This window comes from Xiphias gladius, chromosome 9 (assembly GCF_016859285.1).
Source record: "Xiphias gladius isolate SHS-SW01 ecotype Sanya breed wild chromosome 9, ASM1685928v1, whole genome shotgun sequence".
Classification (NCBI taxonomy): Eukaryota; Metazoa; Chordata; class Actinopteri; order Istiophoriformes; family Xiphiidae; genus Xiphias; species Xiphias gladius.
Window position 1 is genome coordinate 12,172,591 of NC_053408.1, and position 25,952 is coordinate 12,198,542.

At 40.3% G+C, this 25,952-nt stretch overlaps 2 protein-coding genes across 5 annotated transcripts; one reads left to right on the forward strand and one right to left on the reverse strand.

The window, feature by feature from the left end:
* mpp3b (membrane palmitoylated protein 3b) lies at positions 1 to 20,699 on the forward strand. Of its 2 annotated transcripts, none has more exons than XM_040134493.1 (18): positions 1 to 227; positions 9,362 to 9,426; positions 10,204 to 10,322; positions 10,983 to 11,060; positions 11,264 to 11,344; positions 11,921 to 12,058; positions 12,631 to 12,712; positions 13,191 to 13,276; positions 13,388 to 13,462; positions 14,008 to 14,204; positions 14,286 to 14,350; positions 15,333 to 15,371; positions 17,039 to 17,197; positions 17,329 to 17,409; positions 18,277 to 18,370; positions 18,588 to 18,696; positions 19,575 to 19,694; positions 19,893 to 20,699. In XM_040134493.1, the coding sequence occupies exons 2-18, from the start codon at positions 9,402 to 9,404 to the stop codon at positions 20,070 to 20,072; spliced, it is 1,728 nt and encodes a 575-aa protein (XP_039990427.1). In that variant the 5' UTR covers positions 1 to 227; positions 9,362 to 9,401; the 3' UTR covers positions 20,073 to 20,699. The 2 variants fall into 2 exon arrangements, with proteins under 2 accessions (XP_039990427.1, XP_039990426.1); XM_040134492.1 differs by lacking the exon at positions 1 to 227 and adding an exon at positions 6,372 to 6,460.
* Positions 20,689 to 25,433, reverse strand: psmc5 (proteasome 26S subunit, ATPase 5). Of its 3 annotated transcripts, none has more exons than XM_040134498.1 (12): positions 25,314 to 25,433; positions 24,128 to 24,199; positions 23,959 to 24,028; positions 23,732 to 23,829; positions 23,579 to 23,635; positions 23,066 to 23,296; positions 22,114 to 22,240; positions 21,828 to 22,018; positions 21,378 to 21,476; positions 21,182 to 21,292; positions 21,010 to 21,096; positions 20,689 to 20,864 (listed from the first exon to the last, which is right to left on the reverse strand). In XM_040134498.1, exons 1-12 carry the CDS (start codon positions 25,407 to 25,409, stop codon positions 20,811 to 20,813), a joined length of 1,293 nt encoding a protein of 430 aa, XP_039990432.1. In that variant the 5' UTR covers positions 25,410 to 25,433; the 3' UTR covers positions 20,689 to 20,810. The 3 variants fall into 3 exon arrangements, with proteins under 3 accessions (XP_039990432.1, XP_039990433.1, XP_039990434.1); XM_040134499.1 differs by lacking the exon at positions 25,314 to 25,433 and adding an exon at positions 25,170 to 25,219; XM_040134500.1 differs by lacking the exon at positions 25,314 to 25,433 and adding an exon at positions 25,025 to 25,048.
* Positions 25,434 to 25,952: the final 519 nt, after the last annotated feature.

The following is a 25,952-nucleotide window of genomic DNA, read 5'->3' on the forward strand; positions in this document are numbered from 1 at the left end:
AAAGGGGGAAGGGGAGGCTCGTTGAGCGATAGATTGGACGGAACGGAGAAATAAACCCTAACCCTGCGCCAGTCATCTGGAGGCAGAGAGAAATACAGAGAGAAAGGAGGGAGAGAAAAGACAAAAGGAGGCAGACGGGTGTTATCACAGAAGCGCTGTCGGGTCTTAGAGAGAGGGGACAGACAGAGAGAGACACGCACGCTGAGGCTGAGAGGAGCCTCAACGAGGTAAGGATGTTTTCTCGTCTGCACTGACTTAACTCAGTACATTTTTTCAGTGTCTATTTGTATGTGTGAGTGTGTGTGTGGAAAAGCGAAATTGATAGCTCCAGGGACACTTAAAGGTTAGTCTTAATTTACTCTAATCTAGACTAAGCAGCCTTATTCTATTATGAGCATACGCTCTATGAAATTCAAATGATTTTTTTTTTTTTTTTTTTAAGGCTTTTTATGAATTGAGGCTTCCAGTTTTCATGTCTGAGTAAACCATGTGGATGCCGGACTGTGCTGCATGCTAATGAGGTGTGTGTCACCTTTTGTTTGATTGCCAACTCCAGCACTAGATTAAATTGGTATAGAAGAGAATATTGCATGTGGTTGTACACCATCTTAGACCGTGTGAGCTAATTAAATGACTACAAATGACCATTCCCCTTCTGTTAATATGAAAGGGGGAAGCTGATCGATATTAACACAGCACGGCACAGTACCTGGTGACCTCAGTGGGAGGTTGGCTGTCAGGACGGGCCTTTACCTATGACTTGGTCAGGCTTTGCTGCAGGGCAGGACCGGCTCTGTTTTATGGCTTTATTGGCTCTCAGGAGGAGCAGGAGAGCCAAAGAGATTCAATGAAGGTCAGGATCATGCCCCGTGGTTTTGGTGAACAAAGATGCAAGGAAAAACGTGTGCCAGTTAGGGGACGGAAACTCAGCCCATTTGTATGATTTCGTTGCTGTGTTTTAGGTGAAAATGAACTTGTTATGTAAGTGAAACAGATGAATTGATTGGTAAGAGGACATAGTTTGTAGGCGAGCATTTTGTAGTTGGAGTTCTCGGTGGCCTGGGCCAGAACTTCTGTTTGAAACGACCGTTAAGATGTCTTGTTGGAAAGTCAAGCAAACAACTTCAAAGAGACAAAAAAAAAGAAAAAGAGACCGCAAAAAGATGCACAAAGATCACAAGGAGACAAAATGACCACATAGAGATGCTAACCGACTACAAGAGACGCAAAGCAGCCTCAAAGAAATGCTGAATGACCACAAAGTGACTAAAAACAGCTACAAAGAGACGTAGAGCAGCCTCAAAGAAATGATGAATGACCAAAAAGAGACTAAAAATGACCACAAAGAGACTAAAACAGCTAAAAAGAGATGTAAAACAACCTCAAATAGACTAAAAATTATTATAAAGAGACACGAAAGTATATCAAAGATGAACAAATTGACTTCAAAGAGACAAAAAGCTACAAAGAAGTGCAAAACGCCCGTGAACGATGTGTGTCCATCATTTGTAGTCACTCGTTGTCTCTTCAGTCTGGGTGTCTTGCTCCTCCGTGGGAGCCTTTTACATGTTTGTGCCCGGGATCCCGTTGTCTCATAATCCACCCATGCGTGTCCCCTCTTACACCGTATTTTTCTGTGCATTTACACGTATCATTATGAGCTCAGTGGGAGTTTAACATCAGCCACCAGTCAAAAGCCTCTGAAGTTTGGCTCCCTACCAGCCAGATTGGCTGTTTATCAACGTCAGAGTCCTTCTCTGCCACTAAAACCCATTTGGCTGTTGAAATTCTTGTTTGCCTTGTGAAAAGAGACATTTTGCCTGTCTGCACACACAAATGTGGGCTTCCATTCCTTCAGCATAGAGCGAAATTCAATCTCCCAACACTAGAAGTGATCCTTTATCCTGCTGAGTCTCAGAGTGGGTGTGTTGAAGGTGTTTTGAAGTGATGTTCTTGTCATAAGCTTCTTAAGAGCCGTCTGGCTCCTGTCCTCCTCTGCAGCACATTTTCTTTTACTTTGTAGCATTTATCCGAGCACAATTAAAATCTGAACTAAATTTCAAGGTCACTGCATGGTAATAAAGATTAACCTTTTAATATTTGGTGAACAGAATTATCTACTTAAGAATTATTTTCTCATGTTGAAATCGAACAGAAGTCCTCAATTTGGGATTAGAAAAGCAACCATTAGTTTATCAAAAGAAAGATAATGGGCAACTCTTTTGTTAATTGATTAATTCTTTCAGTCTTTTTTTTCTTTTCAAGTAAAAATAGCAACAAAAAAAAGCCTTACATTCTCCGGTTCCTTCTCATATATTTGGGATGCAGATTTACTGTATAATACTTACGCTATGTTTTTCCACTTTGTAAAGAGAAAAGAAAATGTTTAATTTTTGAAATGAGGAACACAACTGTTTTGTGTAGTTGCTACAGTATAGATAACATCTTAATACTTGTGCAAAATGTAAAGTGGCCAACTTTGTTTCCAGATATTGGAATGAAATCTGTCCTACCCAAACATGTCAGATCAGCCATGTGGGTGGCGGCATAGGTAGTGGATGGAGTACACACACGCACAGAGCGGTGGGCAGATGGCATCAGCACTGTGTTGGCGACCTCGCCCCTTTCTGTTTCCCTCTCGGGACCCGTCCAACAGCAAATAAGTCTGGCAAACAGGTGGCGCGCGTGGTTGTGCGTGCGAGGAGAGAGGACAGTGACATAAGGTTAAGCTCTCCGTACACAATGTCAGTAAAATAAAGTACCACGCTTGACCGCAGATTGAGTCGGTGCCTAGGTTAGCAGTAGGATGAATAATTCTGCCACGGTCACTTTTTGTGAAGATAAACGACGAAGAGGCAGCGCCGGAGAGACCCCATGGACAAAGTTAGCTAATGGGAAACTAAATCAGTCAAAGCATAAAAGAGACAGTCAGTGCGGATTTTACTGTCAGTCATAAACCTCAATGCTCCATGATACATAGCATGTGAGGCATGAAGAAGAGGCATATGAAATGTTGTCATGATCGAACACTCTCAGGAGCACCAGCAGCCCGGGCAAAACCATGATTAGGAACAAGAAATAATGAAAACCAATAATAAATAATAAAAAACATACCCTGCAGGTCAAGTGATCATCCCAAGGTCAAAACTCTAAATAACAAGTCGTTTTCTGTATAAAATTAAGACACCCGGCTTGTTGAAGTGTCCTTGAGCAACTCCCTCACTCCCTCCGTTAATGAGACAAGGCAAGGTGATCTAAAAGAAAACTTGCCAACCGGAGTCAACAAATCATGAATTATTAATTTTAACATAAAATCTGTATGCTAATGCTGCAAAGGGGCGAACAATGAAATAAAAATGAATAAACCCGAGTTAAGGTCATCCAAGTAAAAGTAAGCAGAGTGACTGTAAACCTTGTACTCTTGCTCATACCGTGGACTGACGTCAGGATGAAACGTTTAGCTCAGCATAAGGCTGGAAGCAAGGGGGAAACAGCTAGCCTGGCTCTGGTCAAAGGTAGCATATTCTGCCATATTCCTTTTTTTTTTGTTGAACATTTACAGAAACGGACAATTCGCTGTTTCTGGACAGTTTCTTTGTTTGAGGCAGCAACTTCATCGAGTCTTTGCTGACCACCCGGCAACTGCTCTCAGCCAAGAAATAGTCCAGCACATAATCCCTCGTTAATGGCAAATTGTCCTTTCTATGAAAATTAAACAAGATATAACTTGTTAATTAGTTAGCTTTAGAGGTGCCATTAGGCTAGCTGTGTCCCCCTGTTACCTGTGCTATGCTAAGCTAAGATAACTGGCTGCCGGGTGTAGCTTCACATTTACTGTACAGACATGACAGTGGTATTGATCTTCTCATCAAACTCTCAGTAAGTAAGTTCATCAACTTATTTCCCAAAATGTCAAACTATTAAGTTCAGTACTGATGATATCTGCTAACCCATTCGACATTAAATGAACAATGTGTTGGATTCAGATCTTTGAAGGACATTTTTAACTGGCATCGTCTTTGTCTAATAACATAGGCAAATGAACTATGCTTCACAAAAAGATACTAGTACTTCGGCGTGATCTAATTTGATTGAAAGACAACATTATTGACAGTTAATGTATTCTAAAGCCAGTGGAGGGGTTTCAGTCTGAAGGGCCTCTAAAATCAGATGTTCCCAAAGACCAAGGACACATCTTCCAGGTACCTGTTTTGTCTGAACAATTAAAAACAAGGATTTGGTTTGTAATTGTATGATATAGCGAAAATCTGCGAATCCTCCCATTAGAGAAGCTCGAACCTACACGTATTTGTCGCTTTTATTGGATAAATTACTGGACATGATAAGTCAGTAATTAATATGGTTATCAATTAATTTTCTGTGATTCAAATAATCAGTTAATTGCTTCAGGCTTCATTTTTATTTGTTGTAGAGTTCTTCCTTCTAAAAAAAGTTTATAATCTTTTTCTCATCAGTCTATGTTAGTTCATAGAAACCATACTGAAAAGCATCCAGTTACATTTTCAGTATAGCCTCCGCTACATCTTTGCTGCTATTCAGTTTCTCCTCTAGCCTACCAGTACTTTCTTATCTGCACCATTGTATTCATTGAAGTCCTCAGTGATGCGCACGGCCACAAGCACTGCCATCGTAAATCAAGGAGGTTAGATAATACCACCATATGGCCAGTGGGAACTTTAAGCATTTAGACGATAGACTCAGCGAGTGAGAGAGAGAGAGAGAGAAAAAAAGCAGAAAGATGTAGGCTTTAATCTCTTCTCAGCTTCTTGTGATTAGAGGAAAAAGTGAGTCGGATGGAGAGAAAGAAGGTCAGAAACGGGGGCCAAGTGTGCGGGGAGGAGTGCTCAATGAAAGCAGGGAAACGCAGAGGAGGAGCGATAGGATATCCTACCTCAGAACTGCTCGCTTTGTTTTCTGAAACACGTTTTCTCATTGGAGCGGGGTTGTGCGATGGCCAACAGAGAGCCGAGGACACTTTAGTTTAACAGTTTAACTTCTTTTTAAAGTAATTCCTTATGTTAAATTGAATGGGTTTTTTTTAGATCTAATGGCTGCAGTCACACATTCTGGTCACAATTTCACGAACAAATCTAATCTTTTATTCTTTTGCTACAAATTGGTTTTTTCACCAAGTTTCATGGATATCCTGCTGATGCAGAGACAAATGAATTGTCACAGATGCATAAATATTACCACCTTGGCTCACTGAGTTAGTTGAAGCTGTATAAATCAGTAAACTGGGCAAAGTGTGTGTATTTCTCGCCTGATAATGTGCAGAATGGATTTTTTTTGCTGCGTTTTCAGTGCCCCACTGAGTGACTGAATGAAGGGACGTACATGCTGATGGTGGGGCAGCATTAGACTGGATCAATCTGGGCATATTATTATCAATGCCTGATTGAGGCTCACCCACAGGGAGAGGTCAGAGGTCATGTCACGCTCCAGCAGTGATCCCGTGTAGAGAAGATGTATAATTACAAGACACGGGTGACGCCAGTCTGTGTGTGAACATGCGTATTTACTGAGGTGCAGCAGAAAAACACAGAGGCACAATGAAAATACAATAAAAGAATAGTTTGGCATATTGGGAAATATATTTATGGTGTTGATTCTCTCTCTAACTCTTGGCAAGAAAGGGATAAGTGTATCTCACAAAATGTCAAACTATTCCTTGAAATGATAAAATATTATGATATTAAATGCTGAAGGAAGAGATGCAAATAGATGATTTATAGCCGGTTCATCCTCCGGTAGATTGCATGGAAGATAATTTAATTCTCACGTTTGTAATGATGCCATCAGCATCAATGTGACATGAAACAGACACATAGCCAATTACCATGTGTAATAGCTCTTTTTAGAGCAGCTTAAAGAGGTTGTTTTTCATCACAGCTCAGCAGTCTGAGGCACTATTAAAAGCATTACGCTTGAAACATTTTAAAGATGGCTCCAATCTGGGCTGTGTGAACACATGTCCCCAGCTAAACAAAGGTGTGTTTGTGCAGTGGCTGCTTTTTCTAATTGCCATTTTGGCATGCTGCCATCCTGTCTTCAATCAGTGTTTTTCCAAACTATACATTTCCTTGGCAGCTGGTATGTTTTGTTAACAGCCCACAAGGGGGGAAAATGTGACAATGAAGTGAATGAGCACGACAAATAATCAAGGTCAGACAATTATAAACTGATGTTTTGATACAATTGTCAGAATATATGAGACACGATGACAGAAAAACAAAGAAAAGTTGTGATTGTTTTTAACAACTTTGACATACCAAAGTAGAAATTCTCCTCTTGTTGTATTCACAGGCAAACCCTTTGGCTACAAGTGATTTCCGTAAAAGATGACGAGGCTGATAGACGTCTCCATTCATCTGTCTTAACAGTGAACACATTTGATGAGAGCTTGTGAGCTTGCTGCGGTGCCAAACATACTGATCAGGTGCTTCTGGCTTTTGTTTATGGATGTGTGTTTGTGGTAACTGTGTACAATAAGCCAGACTGATTTGCCTACTTTGCCAGAAAACAACACTGCAGGATTGTTCATTAATTTCAAACTCAGAGGAGATGTTGCTTCCACAGTGAAAAACACAGACTTTTACTTTCCATTTGTTTTACATAGACTACCATGTGTGCTGCCTGCAGATTTCTGGTGGGCCATCCAGTCAAGTAAATTCTTTTGTGTCTCTTAACTTCTTCATATTCATCTTTTTTAATCAATATTTTATCGTTTCCCAATAATGGAGTGCCTTTTCCAGTCCTGAAAAAGTGATGATGAAGAGAGGTATGGGTTTTGCTATGCCTGGTTGTTTGGATTACAAGCTGCCATTAAACACATCATTAAATTTGACTGAATACAGATCCTTAAAGATGCAACGGGTGGCCGCAATGAATCTGCAGTTGGAAAACATACACTTGACGATCCAAAAATGTGGTGTTTACCTTTGGAGAGTTGGCTGAGGAGCTTTCTTCTGTGAGGCTATGCAGAGAAGGCTGTTGTTTCTGCTTTTTACCAGTGATAGTGTGGAGTGGACTTGAATAGTGGATTTCATACGACCTTAATCCGGTTCTGGTCTGTGTACCTAAATAGAGTTCACGCTGTTTTGCTGGTAAAGACTGATGTGATGGATAACTGCTCTCATAAATGCCCTTCAAACTGCAGTGCGTAGGATGAAGCCTGAGCGCGTACACACACACACACTTACACACACACACACTACTGTATGTTCACGCGGCATTTCGTTACTGCGACCCTCCCACAGATGTGTGTTTGGTGCTCAAGTCTGGTGTTTCAGCCTCCCACCTACACAGCCAGTAGTTCGAGGGGGCAGTTTAAAGGTTAGAGCAGGCATACAGCAGGTGGGTAACAAGAATGCACTGCTGCTCCACCTGATTTCCTACCGCAGGGACTGTTAATTCAGAATCTGGATGACGATCTAACCAGTGCACACAGTGACTTGATAGAGACAGCTGTGAAGGAATAGTACAAAAGCCTATGGTTCCCTCTCTTTCGTGTATAAGGGAGAGTTAGGAAATCAGACACCCTTTTTTAGTGGCCAATTTCACTATGTCTGCCTAAATCTGTTCCCTTCTGGGAAAAGATGCTTTAAATTCTTAGGGAGATACACAGAATAATGTAGCTGTGTTCATGATTTAATTTTAAGGTCTATTTTGGGAAATTTTGTCAGCCTTAAAAGATTAGCAAAGTCATGTTTACTACTGATGCCTTCCAAATAATAAATAGTAAGCATAAGTAATAAACATTCATACTTACGCTTCTTTAGAGCTTTTGGTATTTAACGTCAATAGTAGGGTTCCAACTGCTGATTGTTTTCATTACCGATACAATCTATCAACTTTGTTTTCAGTGAATCATTTACTCTATAAAATGTCAGAAAATAGTAAAAAAAAAAAAAATTTGTCACCTTGGGCTCTGAGAAACTGTCATCTTCAGACTGCTTGTTTTGTCTGACCAACAGTCTAAAACCCAAAGATATTTAATTGACAGTGATAAGATACAGAGAAAAGGCAGCAAATCCTCGAATTCAGAAGTGGAGTGTGTTTGGTATTTTTGCTATACCACACTAATATTCAGTCCAAATATACCGTCTCTACTATTCCACATTGATTTGGATTATCAGAAAATGTTACTAATGGTTTTGCACATTAATTTGTGCACACTTGTTAGGGCAACATACTGCACTGTGCATTTTCCCTCTTATCGAAAACGATTAATCAAAATTGTTGATCGCAGTGTTTTCTGTCAGTCGATTATTTGGACTAATCTTAGCTCTAGTTACCAGTTCTAAATATTTTGCACAGTGTTGCCTGCGATAAACAATAAATGCCGACATCACATTAATGCACACTAGGACACGCAGCAAGTTTTAATATTTTTTTTTTTGAGTAAAACTTTAAACCACATCCTTACTGGGGAGTTTCTGAGCTGGCTGGTAAGAAATCTTTTGTTTGGAGTTGAGATGGGAAACCTTGAGCCCAGACAGCATGAGCAGTGACTAACAATGGTACATGAGTATATTTGATGCAAAGATCTTAACACATCCAAACACCATATAATGAAATTATATTATATAATATTATATAATATTAATATAATATATGTATAACATTATAATATATTATTATTATATTATCTGCCAGACTCTTGGATCGTGCGCACAGAGGGAGTCATTGCTACTGTGACGTTGCCATGGTTTCAACCAAAGTGAAGGATCCTATCGGGCAAAAGTGTACAGTGTTCTCTGACCTCACTTTTCCCTAGCTCGACAGTCACACGGTATGAAATGCAGCGAATGCTTTTCGCCTCAGTATTGCGAGCAGCTATTAATTATTCTGAAACTTCAGCACAGTAATGGGTTGATTCATCACTGTCAAGGCATGGCTGGCTGGTCGGTTGCCGTTTCAGAATGTATTTACATTTTGAAGACATTTTAAATGAGGTACTGAAACCAATTTGTATAACTTCACATTTCTCTCTATCAGCAACACAAGAGATCAGATTTTTGCTTTTATAGTCTCTTAACATCTTGCTGCACTTACCAGCATGTGAATGTTTTATCTCATTTTTAAAATACCTGTTGCAATATGTGTCTCAAATTTTAATTGTATAGTGTAAATAAAAAGAACAATACTAACAATACAATACTAAATCTTAGATATTTTAAAGATGCAGATCTAAGCCTCTTTTTTTTGTTTGTTTGTTTGTTTTTTTACTGATTCCCAGTTGTCTGTGATATTTTTTTTTTTTTTTCCACCAGTGCCAACAAGAAGAGGAGAGAATTTTTAAAAAGAATTTACCGGCTTTGTTTTCCCTCCCTCCCAGTTCTCCCCCCTCTGCACCTTCCTCTGAATGGTTTGAAGCCATGCCCATCGTGTCTGCAAGCACAGGTACACCCTAACATATACTCAAGCTACTTGTTCATTCTCCCTGATGCTTTACATATGCTTATAAATAATGCACATGCTATAGTATCATGCATAGGTTACTGCAGCTTGAATTGAGGGAATAATATCTTAGGAATGCTCTTATTGTAAGTGATGTTAGTACCAAAAATTAAGCTGAAAAGGAATCTTAAAGAAGCTTTCTGTGAGGTAAACACACCTGTTTACATGACAGAAGGTTTAACCTCCGACTTTACTTGGGTATTGGGTAGAGGAAGTTACCCAAGCGGCAAACTGACATCAAACAACCTACCATAAATTACAGTTTCCCTAAAATCTGGGGAGGGAGGACGGTGGTTACAAGTTTACAAGGGCAGATACCCGAGAAATAAACTCAGCCATATAATTTCTGCGACAAAGAGGAAAATGTTTTGGATTGCAGTCAAGCTTTGGGCCATGGATCTGATTTTCAGTCCAGCCAACATTTGTTGTTTCTTTTTCTGATGTCATTGTATCCTCTAAATTAAACTGCATCAAAAGAGATCTAAGATGTTCTTGATGATCCTATTATGATCCCTGAACAAGATAGAAAATACATTGTCCGTATTGAAATAGATATTAAAGAAATAAGTGTGATGACACAGTGCTTTTATTATATTGTTGTAATGATGGTGCATTTCCTGTGATAGAAAAGTGTCTATTTTCAGCCCTTTTTTAGTCTTTGATAGAGAGCAGGTGTTTGAATGGATGATTAATACATGACTCCGGGTTTATTATTCATAGGGCTGCATGAGACTCTGGCCCTGCTCACCTCTCAGCTCCACCCAGATGCCAACCATAAAGAGGACCTGGTCTTTCTCAAAGATGTCTTCAGTGAGAAGAGTATCGGTTACCTCATGAAGGTACAGCAGATATATCTGAGTAGGAGGGACCTCGTGATATTTGTGATTTTTGATATGACTTTGGGAATTGGACAAAGGGAATTCATTTAAAGACAACAAAAAAAGTAGAGCGCGAATGCAACAAAATGATCAAACTGTCCAACCAGAGCTTTTCACTTAGATACATGGTGCATTGTTGTGCAAACACACAGTGTATTTATATGTAAGTTTACATGGGGTATTTTAATCATAATAAAAATAAATATAAATGCATTATAAACAATAAACAATGAATAAATATAAATAATATAATAAATATTTAGCGATAGAAGTATAATATCCAACAGATTTTAATTAAAAGGAAAATGCAATTGTTCAATGGACTCAACAAACAATTCCTCATATTACAATAATGCGCATATGCTTTTTTCGTTTGTAGCCAGGAGTTAAATTCTTAAGAGATTTATATTAGGGGAAGATGACCAGGATATACTGTAAATACAGAACAACATGGAGATGTGTATAATTGGTAGAAATACAACTTCTTTGGTATCACTTACATTTCATCAACTGATTCTTGGGAAAATAACTGTCTGTTCATAAAATATTTTATGTAAATAAGTTAATTTTTGTGTGTTGTGCACACCTGCGTGATTGCTGCTAATTCGCTGTTCACCCCAGATCCATGAGAAACTGAAGCAGTATGAGAAACAGAGCCCGACGCCAGTCCTACACAGCGCCTCCTGTCTGGCAGAGGATGTAGGTGCAGTCTTTCCTCAGATTTCAACTCCCAAATAAATCTGAATATTAAATAATACTGTAATTAAATACCAAGTATGAGTAGGAATTGACTGTAATTAATCCCCCAAAGGTAACTTTCTAGAGTGAACTTCATGTATCTGGAGATGTGGAACAACGTTTAGAAATATTTAAGCAGTGATTTTTCTGCTTCACATTGTCAGCTGGCAGAAGAGCTTCAGAACGGGCCGCTGGAGGACGACGAGAAAGAACTGCTGCTCCTGCTGAGCACTCCTCACCTCAAGGTACACTCGACACACATTCATACTGTGTCTTTCATCGCACGTCAAGCAACTGACAGGCGCTCGACAGTGTCCCTTTTCCTTTCCACCCAGACACCCTCCCATTCCTTCTGAGGGTCTATATCTTTGATGCCATTGCCTCTCAGTACTTTCACATGGAGTTGCTCTGATTTTCCTTTAAGTTGATCATCTATTACATAACACCAGCGTCAGAGCTGGACCCCTTCCCCGTCCCTCAGACACAGACCGGACTGCCTAATTACTCTTATCAGGTGATTATGTTCACATAATTGGCTTTTCTGGGCAGTGGGAAGAGATGACGGCTGTGAAACCTGAACACTCGTTTGCAAAAGTAGCCAGTGAAGGAGATGTTATTCCTCCTTGCTTTTGTTTGTTTGTGACTTTTCTTTCCCCTAGACTTCTCATGTTTTCTTACACACTCCCTTTTCCATGGCTTTTCTTCGTTGTGTATCATTTGCTCCTCCTTGCTCTCTTTATATGTGTGTTGGTGTTTAGGCTTTTAAATCTTACCTGTCTTTTGCATGTGTCTGTGTTTGTCTTTGTAAATCGTTCATGCAGGCAGTGCTGTCAGCCCACGACACGGTGGCCCAAAAGAACTTTGACCCTGTGCTGCCGCCGCTGCCGGAGGACCTGGCGGACGACCTGGAGGAAGAGTCTGTGAAGATAGTCCGCCTGGTGAAGAACAAGGAGCCCCTGGTGAGAGTCGCCTCAGACCTGAAGACATGGCAAAATAAGAACTCGTCCGTCCCTCAGCAGCTGCTTTTTTTACGTCTTTAAGTGAGGCTTTAAAAGTTGATTTTACTTTAATGGTGCAGCTTTCAGACAGCTCCAGGGTGTGACTGTCTGTCACTGTGGGATGCTATAAAAATCCTGGTAAAGGAAATCCTTCAAACAAAGTACAAAAAATAGATTTGGTGTCAGCTTGTCAGGAACACCCGCTGAAGTGCTGCCAGTTGGGCGGCAACAAGCACACATTAGGATGCACTAATGATACACTAATAACAAATGTAACCACGGGGTTCCTAGCATATCAAACTACCAGCACAAACAGTGAGGTGATCTTAATGATCAAGTATCAGAATAGCCAGTCAGAGTTTTGGCATTTACTCTAACAGGTTATTGATTTTTCCAGCAAAAGCCACCAACCTGCACACACGGGGGGGGGGGGCAGCTTTTACCAGTCCATCAGAGGATTGTATCAACTCAAAGAACTGAAGATTAGATTTGTGTTTGGAAAATCTGACTGATTGTTGCATCTCTTCTACCAGGGAGCGACTATTCGGAGAGACGAGGGGACGGGAGCTGTTATCGTGGCCAGAATCATGAGGGGAGGGGCAGCCGACCGCAGCGGTGAGACGACGACCAGTGTTCACGCATCAAATGTCGTATCTCAAATGTCACACGTATTTCTTTTCATCATCTCTGACAAAAGAAAATGTAAATAAGGGCCTGGCTGCAGCAAAGTGCCATAAGAAAAATAATCTGACCCCCATACCTCTTTCTTATCACTGCTGATACACTGACAGAAGTGAGGACGTTACGTTGTGTAACTACATAAGCTGTCAACAGAGATCAAATCCTTGAGATTAGTGCCACGAGATTGCATATTTTGAGATTACAAACAAGGGTTGCTCCTAGCTGTTGCCATGGAGATGTTATCGACTTTATGCCAACAGAAAATTGTCTTTTTTTTTTCGTTCACATCTTAGCCTCATACTCTTAGTGGTGCTCCACATGCTGGGATTTTCCTTTGCTTTATTTTTCTTGGCTAGTAGGTTTGTTTTCAGTGGACTCGTTTTGTGGGTGTGGGCTGTGTTTGTGTTTCCAGGGCTGGTGCATGTAGGGGACGAGCTTCGGGAGGTCAACGGAAACCTGATAACCCACAGAAGGCCCGATGAAATAAGTCAGATTCTGGTAAAGAGGAAAAAAAAAAAAAGCTTTTCCATGTAGTATAATAATAGTTCAGATACTGATGATTACTGTGGATACAGTGGATGACGGTGCTGCTCTGATGTTTTTCATCAGTCCCAGTCACAAGGCTCCATCACACTCAAAATCATCCCAGCAGTTGTAGAGGAGGACAAACTGAAGGAAAGCAGGGTGAGGACTTAATGTCTATGTATACAACCAGTTTTCTTCAGAAAGAGTCAACAACCACTTACTCCGCCTCCTAAAACTGGGAAAAGATTTCTATTTAATTGTTTGATTGATGTTTATAATAATTTTACACACGAGACTTTTGTTGCGTTGTTGGCTTTTAATCGATGACTTGCACTCATTGATAATGTCATTATGATTTATCACTGGATAAATAGAGGGTTCAACAACATTTTGGGAGATACGCTTATTGTGTTTGCTTTCTTGGTGAGAGTTAGATTAGAAGATTTATACCACTCTCATATCCGTTCAAGCCAGCATTTAGTTAGCTTAGCTTAGCATAAAGATTGGAAACGGGGGGGAAACAGCTAGCCTGGCTCTGTCCAAAGGCAACAAAATCCGCCTACTTCATATTTAGTGGACAGACGTGAGAGTGGTATTCATTTTCTCATCTAACTCTCAGCAAGAAGGCAGATAAGCGTATTTCCCTTAAATGTCAAACTACTTTCAAGTTACCACTGCTAACGGAATATTCCTGCTCCCTCCAGGTCTACCTTCGGGCTTTGTTTGACTACACCCCCTTTGAGGACAAGGCCACGCCATGCCAAGAGGCAGGACTTCCCTTTAACAGGGGAGACATTCTTCAGGTGGTGAGCCAGGAAGATGCCACCTGGTGGCAGGCCAAGAAGGTGGGCGACTGTAACCTGCGCGCCGCCCTCATCCCCTCCACGCAGTTCCAGGAGAGGTAGTCGGCAGGAAATCAGGTGTCAAATAAATAACTTCTTACCTTATGTCAGAACTGTAAGAAATCTTTTTTTCTTGCCAGGCGCCTGAGATACAGGATGAAAATGGGCACCTTTCCTGCTCCTGTGTCCCCAAGAGCTCCTACATGTAAGCCTTGTTTTACCTCTGTAATCACGATTATCTTGCATTATAACCTTAAATGTACAAGAAGCTTAGATCTGCAGACACCGCTCGTATTACAGGTCAAATCTAATCTATCCAAGGAGATACAGAAAAGAGATTATGTAAAGAGAACAGGGGATCTAAGGTTAATCTCTGGAAAAAAATGGAATCCATCGTTTCATTCTCTAATCCAATTATAAAAAAGTAAAATGAAACAAAGTGGTTTGAAAAACAGCAGGTGGTGTTTAAGTCAGTTCTTTTCTTGTATCTGCACAAAAGCTAAACTCTTTAACTCTCACTAAACTTTAAAAAGATGTAGAAATGTCTCTGTGTAATGATGTGGTTGTAAAGGTGGTGCCATTGAACCAAAAAAAAGGTTAAGAGTACAAGAACACTTTGAATCAGGTAAAAGCCTTCATCTTCTGCCGACTTTCTTTAATGGACATATGCAAAGCAGGCAGGAGATGGCTATAAAGAAAAGCGGATAAATTGATGAGGTATTTCCAAGCACAGATGCAATTTAGATGTGACATTTGGAAGATAATGTTGACAGACAATTTGAGAAAGCGTACTTCACTAGGAGGTGCCGAACGGTGGTTGTTATATTCTGTAAAACTCTACAGTGATACTGTGTGTTATTCCTTGCATTGCTGTCCTCAGATGACCGTGCTGAGAGAGGTATGTAGACAAACCCTCATGTCAGAACACATCTCTCGTCCCTGGACCGACTACATGTTTTCATGGCTGAATTTCTCTATGAAATTCTAATCAGCAGCCCACCTTTCGCCCACAGTTTGCCCCTCTTTTGGCCCTTACAGTTGACATCGCACCAACCCCCCCCCCCATCTGTCTGTCAAAGTTACTTCACTTAACCTGCTGTGTTCTGACATCGAAGTACCCTCGACATCGACCTCTCCCCCCTCCTCTTACCCTGTCTTCTCTTCTTGTTTCCTCCATCCTACAGAAGACTGTGACAGTGAGGGTGCTCTGAATGGAAAGGACGTAGGTGAGGAGGCACTATCAGTTTGTACTAATCACCGCAACATCGCATTTCTGCTACAGCTGTGTGCTAATCCATCCCTTCTTTTAGAAACTGCAAACTATTCTGGAGGTGTTCAGGTGGATTGCTTTGTGCTGCTTTGGTTTTGATTTGAGGGTCAGGGTAGAGCTGCTATTTTGTTTGAACAACAGATGTAACACCTCACCATGGCAATCTTGACCTTTTTTTAAAAAAAAAAAAACAACAACCTTGCAACATGACAAGGAGGTCTGTTCAGGCACCCCTGACCTGACCCACTGTTGTCCTCACAGCCCAGTTAGCAATCCCACCAGTGTGTACATCATCCGGCTGCTGGGCTGCTGTTACTGACTTAATGTGACTCTGTGGGGTTTGTTGTGTCTGTCTGACCTGCCACAGCCATTTTTGACCTGGGCCTCATCTTCACATCATACAGATCAATCTGACCAAAATCTTTATACACAGCTTCACGTTAGATCCGCCCATGCCTGTCAGAATATTGATCTCCGATTCAAATATGAGATTGTACGTTTGAATGAGTAATTCTACATTTTAAGTGACTGCGTCACCACTGTCTTAGTTCATCTTTTCTGTATGCAGAATTAAGTCATTAATTAATTTAAACATAAGGTTGACTCATTATGTAAATAGTATAGTGAGACTGATACTGGATTTTTGAAGGCAATACTGACCATTGATATTTCAGCATTTAAAATATTTGAGACTGATGTAGTGGCCAATATTATTGTAATTTTATTTATTTATTTTTTCTTTTTAGAAAAGGATCCATCATACATTAAAGGATTGTGACCAAGAAATGTACCCTCGACATAAATAAACTAGTAATTTCTCTCCGATGGTCAAACTATACTGTGTAATTGACTCTAGTAAGCACACATGTAAGTAAGAGGCAAGTAGCTCTACAATGAAATAATGGGATGATTTTGGTTTGATTTGATTAGTGTAGCTGGACAGTACTGTGAAAACTGCAGGGGTTTGAAATGGCTGAAGTTCTGCTTAAACAGTCATTTATTTCTATGTTGTTGTTTGTGTTTGTCAGGAATTGATAAGTGGCAGCGTGTTTGTGTTACTCTGGCAGGCTATTTGTGCAGTATGCTACAGCCACCGATCTTCTCACAGTGTCTTTGTGGCACCTCATGGCAGCTCATTTATCTCATTGTGCTTCACAAATGGCCTCTCTTCTTCACGCTACATTCTAAAGGTGCTTTGTCTGTGTTTTGGTGAGGAGGTGGACACGGCATGCATGGCTTCAAAGCTTCTATTCTATACAGTAAGCTTGTTGAATAAATGGTCTAATATGAGCTGTAGTTTCTCCCAAGAGTAAGGCGGTCCCTGCCTTCTGTGGCCATGCTTTCTCATGGGATTTTTACTCAGGTACTCTTACTGATTTCTTCTAGTGCTCTTCAGTGCGTCTGTTATGTCTGATGTATGGCAAAGGACTTGAATTTTAATAAGGCAGACTGAGATATATTCATTTGACAGTGGTGAAATTTTTAGTTAGCTCTTTATTCAACTTCCTTTTCTCAATTAGAAGCTTTCTAAGTGGCAATGTGATCTGCAACAGACTTTTAGAAGGCTTGAGTATACGGATCTGTGTCCGTCTTACATTTCTACTTGCATGTCTTTGACCGTAGCCAGCCTGCGCAGAAGTTTCCGCCTCAGGAAAGATCGTCAGGGTTCACCGGGAGAAGCTCACACTCCAGATACCAGCCACACAGACTTTCTCATTTATGAAGAAGTAACACAATACCTGCCCCGCCCTGGTGAGAGGCCCCGCCTTATAGTGCTGATCGGTAGGTCTACTGTTTTAGAAGGAAAAAATTACATTAAAGTTAATCAGTTAAGTAAAATATCGTTGGCGTTGTGCATCCCAGCACATGGTCATCTTGCATAAATGTCTGTCCTGTTATTGGTCTGGTCACAGGTTCCCTGGGAGCTCGGATCACTGAGCTCAAACAGAAGGTGATGGCTGAGAATCCTCGACGCTATGGATTGGCTGTGCCTCGTGAGTCTCCTGAGAGTTTCCTTTTTTTTTTTTTTCTTTTAAATATGGAGATATAGATAGATGTAGATTTTCTCTTCGGCTTTTTTTTACCCACTGCCTACCATGCAGTAACTCTGGAGATGCAGGTATTTCTCTCTGTGTCTGTGGATAAGATGGTGCGGCGTTCAACTAAGTGCCTGTCAGTTTCTGTAATGCTGGTGATTTAGGATTCAAATAAGATAAATCTACTGCTGCAGACATTGTTATGTTAAATGTTTTGTTCGTCAGTGTACACAGCTAATGAGTACAAATGTAACACGTGTGACAGACTTGCTCTATTGGAGTGGACCGTATTGACATTAGTTTTGTGTAGCACTTCTATTGGACATTGTGACAAACACATATATTCAGTGTCTCTGGTGTTTGATGCGTATAATTACACACCACACACACTCCAGAAACACACACAGTCATGGTGAGTTAATGCAGGAAGTATTGTGAAATATTGTTGCTCACTATTAAAAAGGATGAAGTCACTATGAGTTTGCGTTTAGTTAATGGCTCATTAATGAATTATTGTTAATTCACAGTTACTTCATATATTAATTTAAATGCCATCAAAATAGCTGAAATCCAGTTACATAGCAAAGATCCTTCCTGTTTTAAAAGGTTTCATATTTCAACAAGAGCAGGTTTTGTTCTGTTTTCAGACACACTGATGAAATGCGTGGATCTGAAATCACCATGATTCATGCAGTAGTGATGCATTACTTAAGCATGTGTTTTGTACCCTTATTATGAAGTGTTACCCCCCCAGAACATACAAACGCTCAGTAATTTATCATTTTTTCTCCTCCTGCTGGTTGTGTTTGAACATGTGGCCTGAAGACACCACTCGAGCCAGGAAGTGTCATGAGAGAGAAGGAGTGGAGTATCACTTCATCACCAAAGCAGCTTTCGAGGCTGACATCCAGAATGGCAAGTAAGTATTAAACACTGAGTAGAGTATCTTGTAAACCAAGCAGTTAATTAAAACAGATGCTTTGCTTTATATTTAAGAATTCAGCCTGTCAACAAGAAACAGATTAATAGTATCCTTCCAGAATTTATAATTACTTGTTGTAAACAAACTGTTCAGCCAGTGCATATTATTTTGCATTTCTTTTTCTGAATAATTCATGATGGCACTGTTTCTGCAGGTTCATTGAATATGGGGAGTATAAAGATAATCTGTACGGCACCAGCTTGGAGTCCATCCGTAAAATTTTGGATCTACACAAAGTCTGTCTAGTGGATGTGCAACCAGAGGTTAGTACTTAAATTGCAGCACTGCTAACCAAATACATTTTGATTACAGTTGCATCACCTGGCAAGTACCTGTGCTTTTAATTCACATGCCAGGACTTGACTCGATGACTTGTACAGGAGCATGTATAGACATGGGTCAGGTATAGAACATTTGATGTAAAAGATGTAGTAGACCACTTTTTTTTAGTGTGTGTATATATATCAAAATAAATCCAAGTGACCACTCATTTCTTGGATCCATCTGCCAGCTTAAAACCAAATATCAGGATCAGATTGTCAGCTACACTTTATTTTATTTGTCTTACAGAATGCAGCAGAAAGGATTTTAATTCGTGCAGAACAGATGCTGTTTGTTCCACATTGTAGCATCACTACTCTGACAGTTAAATTAGAGTTGAGATTTTACTTGTCACGTTTAAAGCCCACGTCTCGACTCAGCCTACAGTGCAGAGCTTTAACTTAACTGTGAACTGGGGGGGTACTTTCAACTGTCCCACAGACTCTAGTCAGCCTCAAGTTTTATTGGCTTTTATGTCCCATGACTTTTCTTCCCCACTTCTGGTTCTTGTGTTAGGGTGACGAATGTTACTTTTTATTTACTGGAGTTGTTTAAAGACTCAAACTTTATATTGTGCAAACTATACTTTTGAAAAAAGAGTCACCATTGGTAACTTAATTACATTACATGTCTATCTCTTACACTTGGTTTGAACTGGACTTCATATACAGTGCAAACAGAAAATTTAACATTTGCTGTACAGTCTAAAAATGATAAGCCCCTTGTTTTTGAGGTAACATGTGCTGTTCTAGTTGCCTGCTGAAACAGATGGGTGGTGTTTTTTTGTTTTTTTTTTGTGTGTGTGTGTCCCCACATTCAGGCACTGAAGACTCTACGTACCACTGGCTTCAAGCCATACATCATCTTTGTACGGCCTTGCCTCTACGATAGTCAAAGAAAACAGCTTGGCTCCTCTTCCTCACTCAGCTTAGTGATCACGGTGAGTTGCTTGCCAACGGGAAACTGGAATACCTTGACGAATAGGACGCCTGCTAAATAAGTGTCTAATTGCAACCTCTCCTGAAGAAGTGTAATTTATTAGTGTTAATATAATATTTTCCCATCTGTGTATATGCTCTGAAGAGAGTCATCATTTAAATGCTGCTCTAAATCTACATCTCTCCCTCCTACTGACTAGGAGGACGACCTACAGGAAATGAAGCAGTCGGCAGAGCGGATGGACGAGTGCTACGGCCATTGGGTGGATTATGTCTTGGTGAAGGAGGACCCCGTCAGTGCCTTAGCAGAGCTCCAGGTCGTACTGGAGAGGGTGCAGATGGAGCCTCAGTGGGTGCCTGTGTCCTGGGTGAGGAGCTAGTCTGATTAACTGAGCCTGACTGCCTCATATTGGAAAAGCGGACCATTATGCGAGGAGAGAGAAAACTGCGGGGAGCCTTTGAAGGTTCTGAGTGTTGGAGTGATCCAGTGTTTACTGCCATATAACCCTTCCACAGATACAGGTTTGTGTGTCAAAAGACAACATCTGCAATGACCGAGGGCTGCTTTTTCATCAGTCTGAACATCAAGCAAGCATTTCTGATTAGATTGATTACTGTGAAGTAACCTGGGTAGTCATACAGGTACAGCGCTGGTATACATACTGTATATCTAACTATTACAATGGCAACAGCTCTGACAGGCATGAAGTACATGCATGCAGGACAAGGTTCCTGAGGCAAGCATCTGCACTTGTGTGATCAATACTGAAAGACACCTACTACATTTAGCAGCTACAATGTGAAGTGCCATATTGAACGTGTTAAACTAAAGTATAATTGTAAAATGAAAGAATAAATCTGCAGACCTCTGCATCTTTCATGCTGGGCACTGTATTTATGTTACCATTACTTGATTTGGCTTTGACAAAAGTCTGAATTAAATAAGATAAGTGTGTTGTGCATTTAGTTGAGAAATAAAACTCCTGAGCCATCTAGTATTATTGGGGGAAACCATTTACTTTAGAATTACTTATGTAACAATTACAAACCAAACCATAAACAAAAGAAGAAAAATATACATATGTGGTTGCATCGTGTTCAAGAATACACAAGGCCTTTTACTTCCACAGCTTCTTGATCGACATGTTCTTCTCACTGTCTTTCTGCATCACCTGGTAAAAAGCAAGGAGAACAGTCTCAAGAGGCAGGTAGAAACATTCAGTATGCCAATATAAGTATAAAACTTAACATTAAAAATATAAGGTGTGGGATCAGCTTCATTCTATTTAGGACAGGAGAGGAGGTTAGTCTACTAACCTTTGCCACAGCCATCTCAAAATCCTCCTGGGTGACGTGAACTCTTCTCTCTCTCAGAGCATACATGCCTGCCTCTGTGCAAACACCCTAAAAATACACACACGCACAATAATGAAATTGTTTACCCCTCATTTAACACCAGATTGCTAATTTTCAGCTTGCTAATTCTCACCTTAACCTCAGCACCCGAGGCTCCAGGCATCAGCTCCGCAATCTTCCTCAGGTTAATGCCACGTGTCAGATTCATCTTCCTGGAGTGGATCTTCAGGATGTCCAAACGGGCCTAATGGTGCACAATTAAAATATGCTCAGATACAAACTCTCCCACAGCATGTGTAACTATGTGAATATACTGTGCAAGTGTGTACCTCTTCATTTGGAGGGGGAAACTCAATCTTCCTGTCGATCCTGCCTGGTCTGAGCAGAGCAGAGTCCAGAATGTCAATACGGTTGGTAGCCATAATGACCTGCAGGGACAGAAGGGGGCATGTTAGTCAGAACAAAACAAATTGAGTAGAGTACTTGGATAATTAAGATGTATGAATAAAAACTGCTGATGCTTCTACACTGTGCATTGAGAACAGCTCAATGGTTAAAAGCAATGTGACACTTTAACTCCTCCAATTTTGCATTTATAAGCAGTATATAATAGGAAAGGTTGTAAGCAGACAAGTGTATATTAATGTAGTCACCAACTTAACTCTTATGAAGCATGCGTAAACAGGTAAATATTGACAATATAACAGTCTTAATGTCTTCATGGGAAAAGTTATACTTGTTGCAAATACTGTACATAAAAATTTAAAAATAGGAGTTACCTTGATGTTCTTAGTTGCCTCGAAGCCGTCAAGCTGATTGAGCAGCTCCAACATTGTCCTCTGCACCTCACTGTCACCACCTGAGCCGCCCTCGAGGCGAGACGAGCCAATGGAGTCGATCTCATCCATGAAGATGATGGAGGGAGCGTGCTCTCTAGCCATGACAAACAGCTCGCGCACCATGCGGGCACCTGGGGGAGGGGGTTAAAGTTACACAACCAGATGCTTTTCATAAAATCTAATCATAATGGATGTGAACACTAAGAAGATTGAGAGAGGAGCTCACCCTCTCCGATGAACTTCTGGACCAGCTCAGAGCCGGAAACCCTGATGAAGGTACAGTCAGTGTGGTGGGCCACAGCTCTGGCCAGCAGGGTCTTCCCTGTACCTGGGGGACCGTACAACAGCACACCCTGCAAACACACGAAGCAAAACAGAAATCAGAACCATCTATACGCTAACAGATGGAGACAACATATGACCAGAGCAGCAATTATTAGCCGGCTGTGAAAAAATTTATCATTTCGGTCACTTTTCAATCAACAGTGAAAAAAAACTTGGTGGAACTGGAACCCTGGTTCGCTTTTCAAGTTTGTCAAACTGCCGTTTTTCGTCTGTCTTATACTGAATATCTTTGGGTTTAGGACTGTTGTCCCGGACAAAATAAGGCATCTCAAAATATCAACTCAGGCTGTAGAAAATAATGTTGGGCATTTTAACTGTTTTTCGATGTTTTATAGACCAAACATTTTATCAAGAAGGTAATCAACAGGTTAATCAACGTTGAAAACAATCATCAGTTGCTGCCTTACAAATCACTGTTAATTAAGGTCTTTGTTTCTTAATGAATTTAAACATTCATTTTCTTTTTTTTAAGCAGGATTTCAGTGCAGTTTGGACATTATCCAAAATGATTTTATAAGACTAACCTGCAAGAAAAATATTCTCAACCTTTAGAGAAAGCTACACTCTCTAATCTCAAAATGTGAATAAATAAAAAACAATATATAAAATGTCTCATACAAAGCAACAATATAAACTGCATCTGATAAAGGCAATGGTGATGATCCCACTATATCTGCCCTACTGAAATGTCTCCTTTCATCTTTGGTTCAAATGTATTTGAACCTAAAGGCATGAGAAGTGGAGGCATTCCCCTTTTCCTTATGATTCAGTACAATGTAAAAAGAAAAAAAACAAGTGTACTTGTATACTATTAGCTCTCGTCAGTCACGCACCTTAGGCTGTGCAATGCCTAAAGCCTCAAACAGCTCCGGGTGCTTGACAGGCAGCTCAATAACTTCCTTGATTTCCTTGATCTGCTTATCCAGGCCACCAATCATTTCATAGGTGGAGTCTGGCACCTTCTCCACCATCATGAGGGATACCAGAGGGTCCACCTTGTTGGGCAGGATCTTGTGCAGGGTGTAGCTGTCGTTGCGCAGAGCCACACGGCAGTTTGGAGTCACCTGGTGCAGAGGAGACCAAGGGATGATCGAATACTTTAGGCTTGATGTTTCCTAACATGAAACCCTCATTTATCTTAGCAATGGACTGTAGAGGGTAGCAAATATGGCTAATTTGATTTGGTATTCAGTCTTGCACTATTGTGGTTACAAGTTAAAGGCATTATGTTTGTTTTTCAAATGTGCTGTTTTCTTCTGAAGTTTTAGGTTTTATGAGGACAACAATGGGAAAACCATTTAAGTACTCTGACTAACAATCATTTTTAAAATAACTATAGTACTTACATCATTGATGTCGATGTTCTTGTCCACATCCACGACAAATTTTCCTTCTGGATGCACCTGAAAGTGGTGAGGAGGCATTTTAATTTAAACTGTCAACTAGCACTCAAAATACAGTGTGCAACAAAGTACTTTGGAAAAAAGTACACAGCATACCTTAACCAGCACTTTCTTTTTGTCCATGACTCTAACCACTTCACCTACGTAGGATCCCTGCTCCTGCAGTAACTGCAGCTCCTCACGAAGGAGACGCACTAAGAAAAGAGAAAAACTAGACTTTCAGTATTTCCACCCATAAACATAATTTCAGTACAGCTTCATTTGACAGAATGAAATTATATTTTCGAAATACACTAATATTACAGTAATGAACCACAGTGTACCTTTGGCATTAAGCTCATTCCTCTGTGCCTGCAGACGTCTGAGATTCTGGCTCTTTTCATTCACTGTCAACTGTTGAGAAAACAGCGGTTCAGGATTCACAGGCAACCAGAAGTTGTGCAATCTGAGTCATATGACCAGTTGAAATTTTAAGATATATTATTTTCTCACCTGTAACTCTTCTATCTTAGACAAGTAGTACTGCCGGAGACCTGAGCCACCTTTACTCTCTCCCATCTCCATCTGTCAAAGGAAAGATTATCAAACTTTAAACACAGGCATCAAGAGCTTTTAATGACTGATTTCTTCAATTGAGAGCGCTATCATTAATGCAGAGAATGGCTGCAAAGGCTGACTATTTTCATTACTGATGAAATGTTGAATGTTGTTTTCGATTAATTGTTCGGTCTGTGAAATTTTGAAACGTGAAAAAAAAATCTATCATTAGTTCCCAAAGCTCTAGTAATGTTTTCAAAATTAAGGTTTTGTCCAACAACAGTAGATACCCTAAAGATATCAAATTTCCAGTAACATAAAACAGTAAAAATTAGCAGCAACTGCTCAAATGTGAGAGCTAAAGACAAAAAATATTTGGGGTTATGGCTTGATCAATGACAATTTAAACAATTGATCAACATAATTGCTGTCGATTTATTTTCAATTGGTCGACTAATCGAGTTTACCTAATTAATTAAAACACTAACGTCAAGTCTTTTCAAAATAATTGCAAATTACATTAACCACATAAGTGTAATGAATATCTATGGACAATGACTGACAACTCATCAAGCCTGGATTATAGTGCTCAACTGTTGACAGAGTTAAGACCTTTAAAAGGCAGCAAAGTACCTTTATTCAGAGGCAGTTTGTGCAACAATGAAACAAAGTTAACGTTACTTGCCTCTCCATACTTACGCAGCTAGTTTACCTGCTAACTAACAGTAGTCGACGTTAGCTAGCTTTAGCTAAGTGGCACTCACATAGCCGAGATAACGCTGGGTGATCATTGCATTTAGCACCCGTTATGTATTATAAACGTAAAAACAAAGGAGACTGTTGCCGACATACCGCTAACGGCCATTCAGAGAAGCTAACTCGGGCTAACTACTCATAGAACTGACAGTGAGCCTCGGCTAGTTCTGTAGCCGGTTTAGCTACAATGAGACAGCAAACCGACAGCATACTACTCATTCACTGTTTCAAATGGACTGACATTTCAGTATTCACAGCACAGTCGCACAACAATTCCGTCTCAAACGTGCTTTAAAGAAACTATTCGACTTATCGCATAATTGTAGCGTTTCCTTGATCATACCCCAATAAAATCAACAAAACAGCAGAAAGAAAAAACACCTACATGATCAATCCCGTCTACCTCCATCTTGAAATTTCTGCATCCGCTTGAGATCGGACGTATCCGGCAGAGTATTTTATTTAAAATAAAAGCGCACATCGCCGCCTACAGTCTTGTCCCAGCCGTGAAGCAAGTTGCTTTGGCTTTCAAAAATAACCACGACGTAGCTCTCGTAGTACTTTTCAATCAAGGTAACGTGAGTTTCAAAGCTTAATTTATTAATATAATCACACGTGCCAAATATCAATATACTTTACTTCAGCCTTGAATTGTAGTCGCATATTTGCCCCGAGCCACTTTACAAGCTGAGGGGCAGGTCTGTGAAGAGTGCTGGATTTGTTTGCCATTATTTTGAGGTGTGGTAAACATGTCTTAGTTCTTCTAAATGGGTGAACAAGCCATACCTGTTGAAACTGCTTCTCGCAGACGCACCTGAGCTCTTCAACCAGTACTAACATGCGCAATCCAGACATAACCTCTTTTCTTTCACTGTTCAGCCTAAGAAGGGGCCCACAAAAAAAAAAAAAAAAGTAGTAATTAAAAAAATGCAAAAAGATTACATGTAAGCTGTGTTACAGTACATTCTACTTTTAGTGCTTTTTAAAAGTAATTTTTTCAGCCTCAACATTAGATGAACGTGGA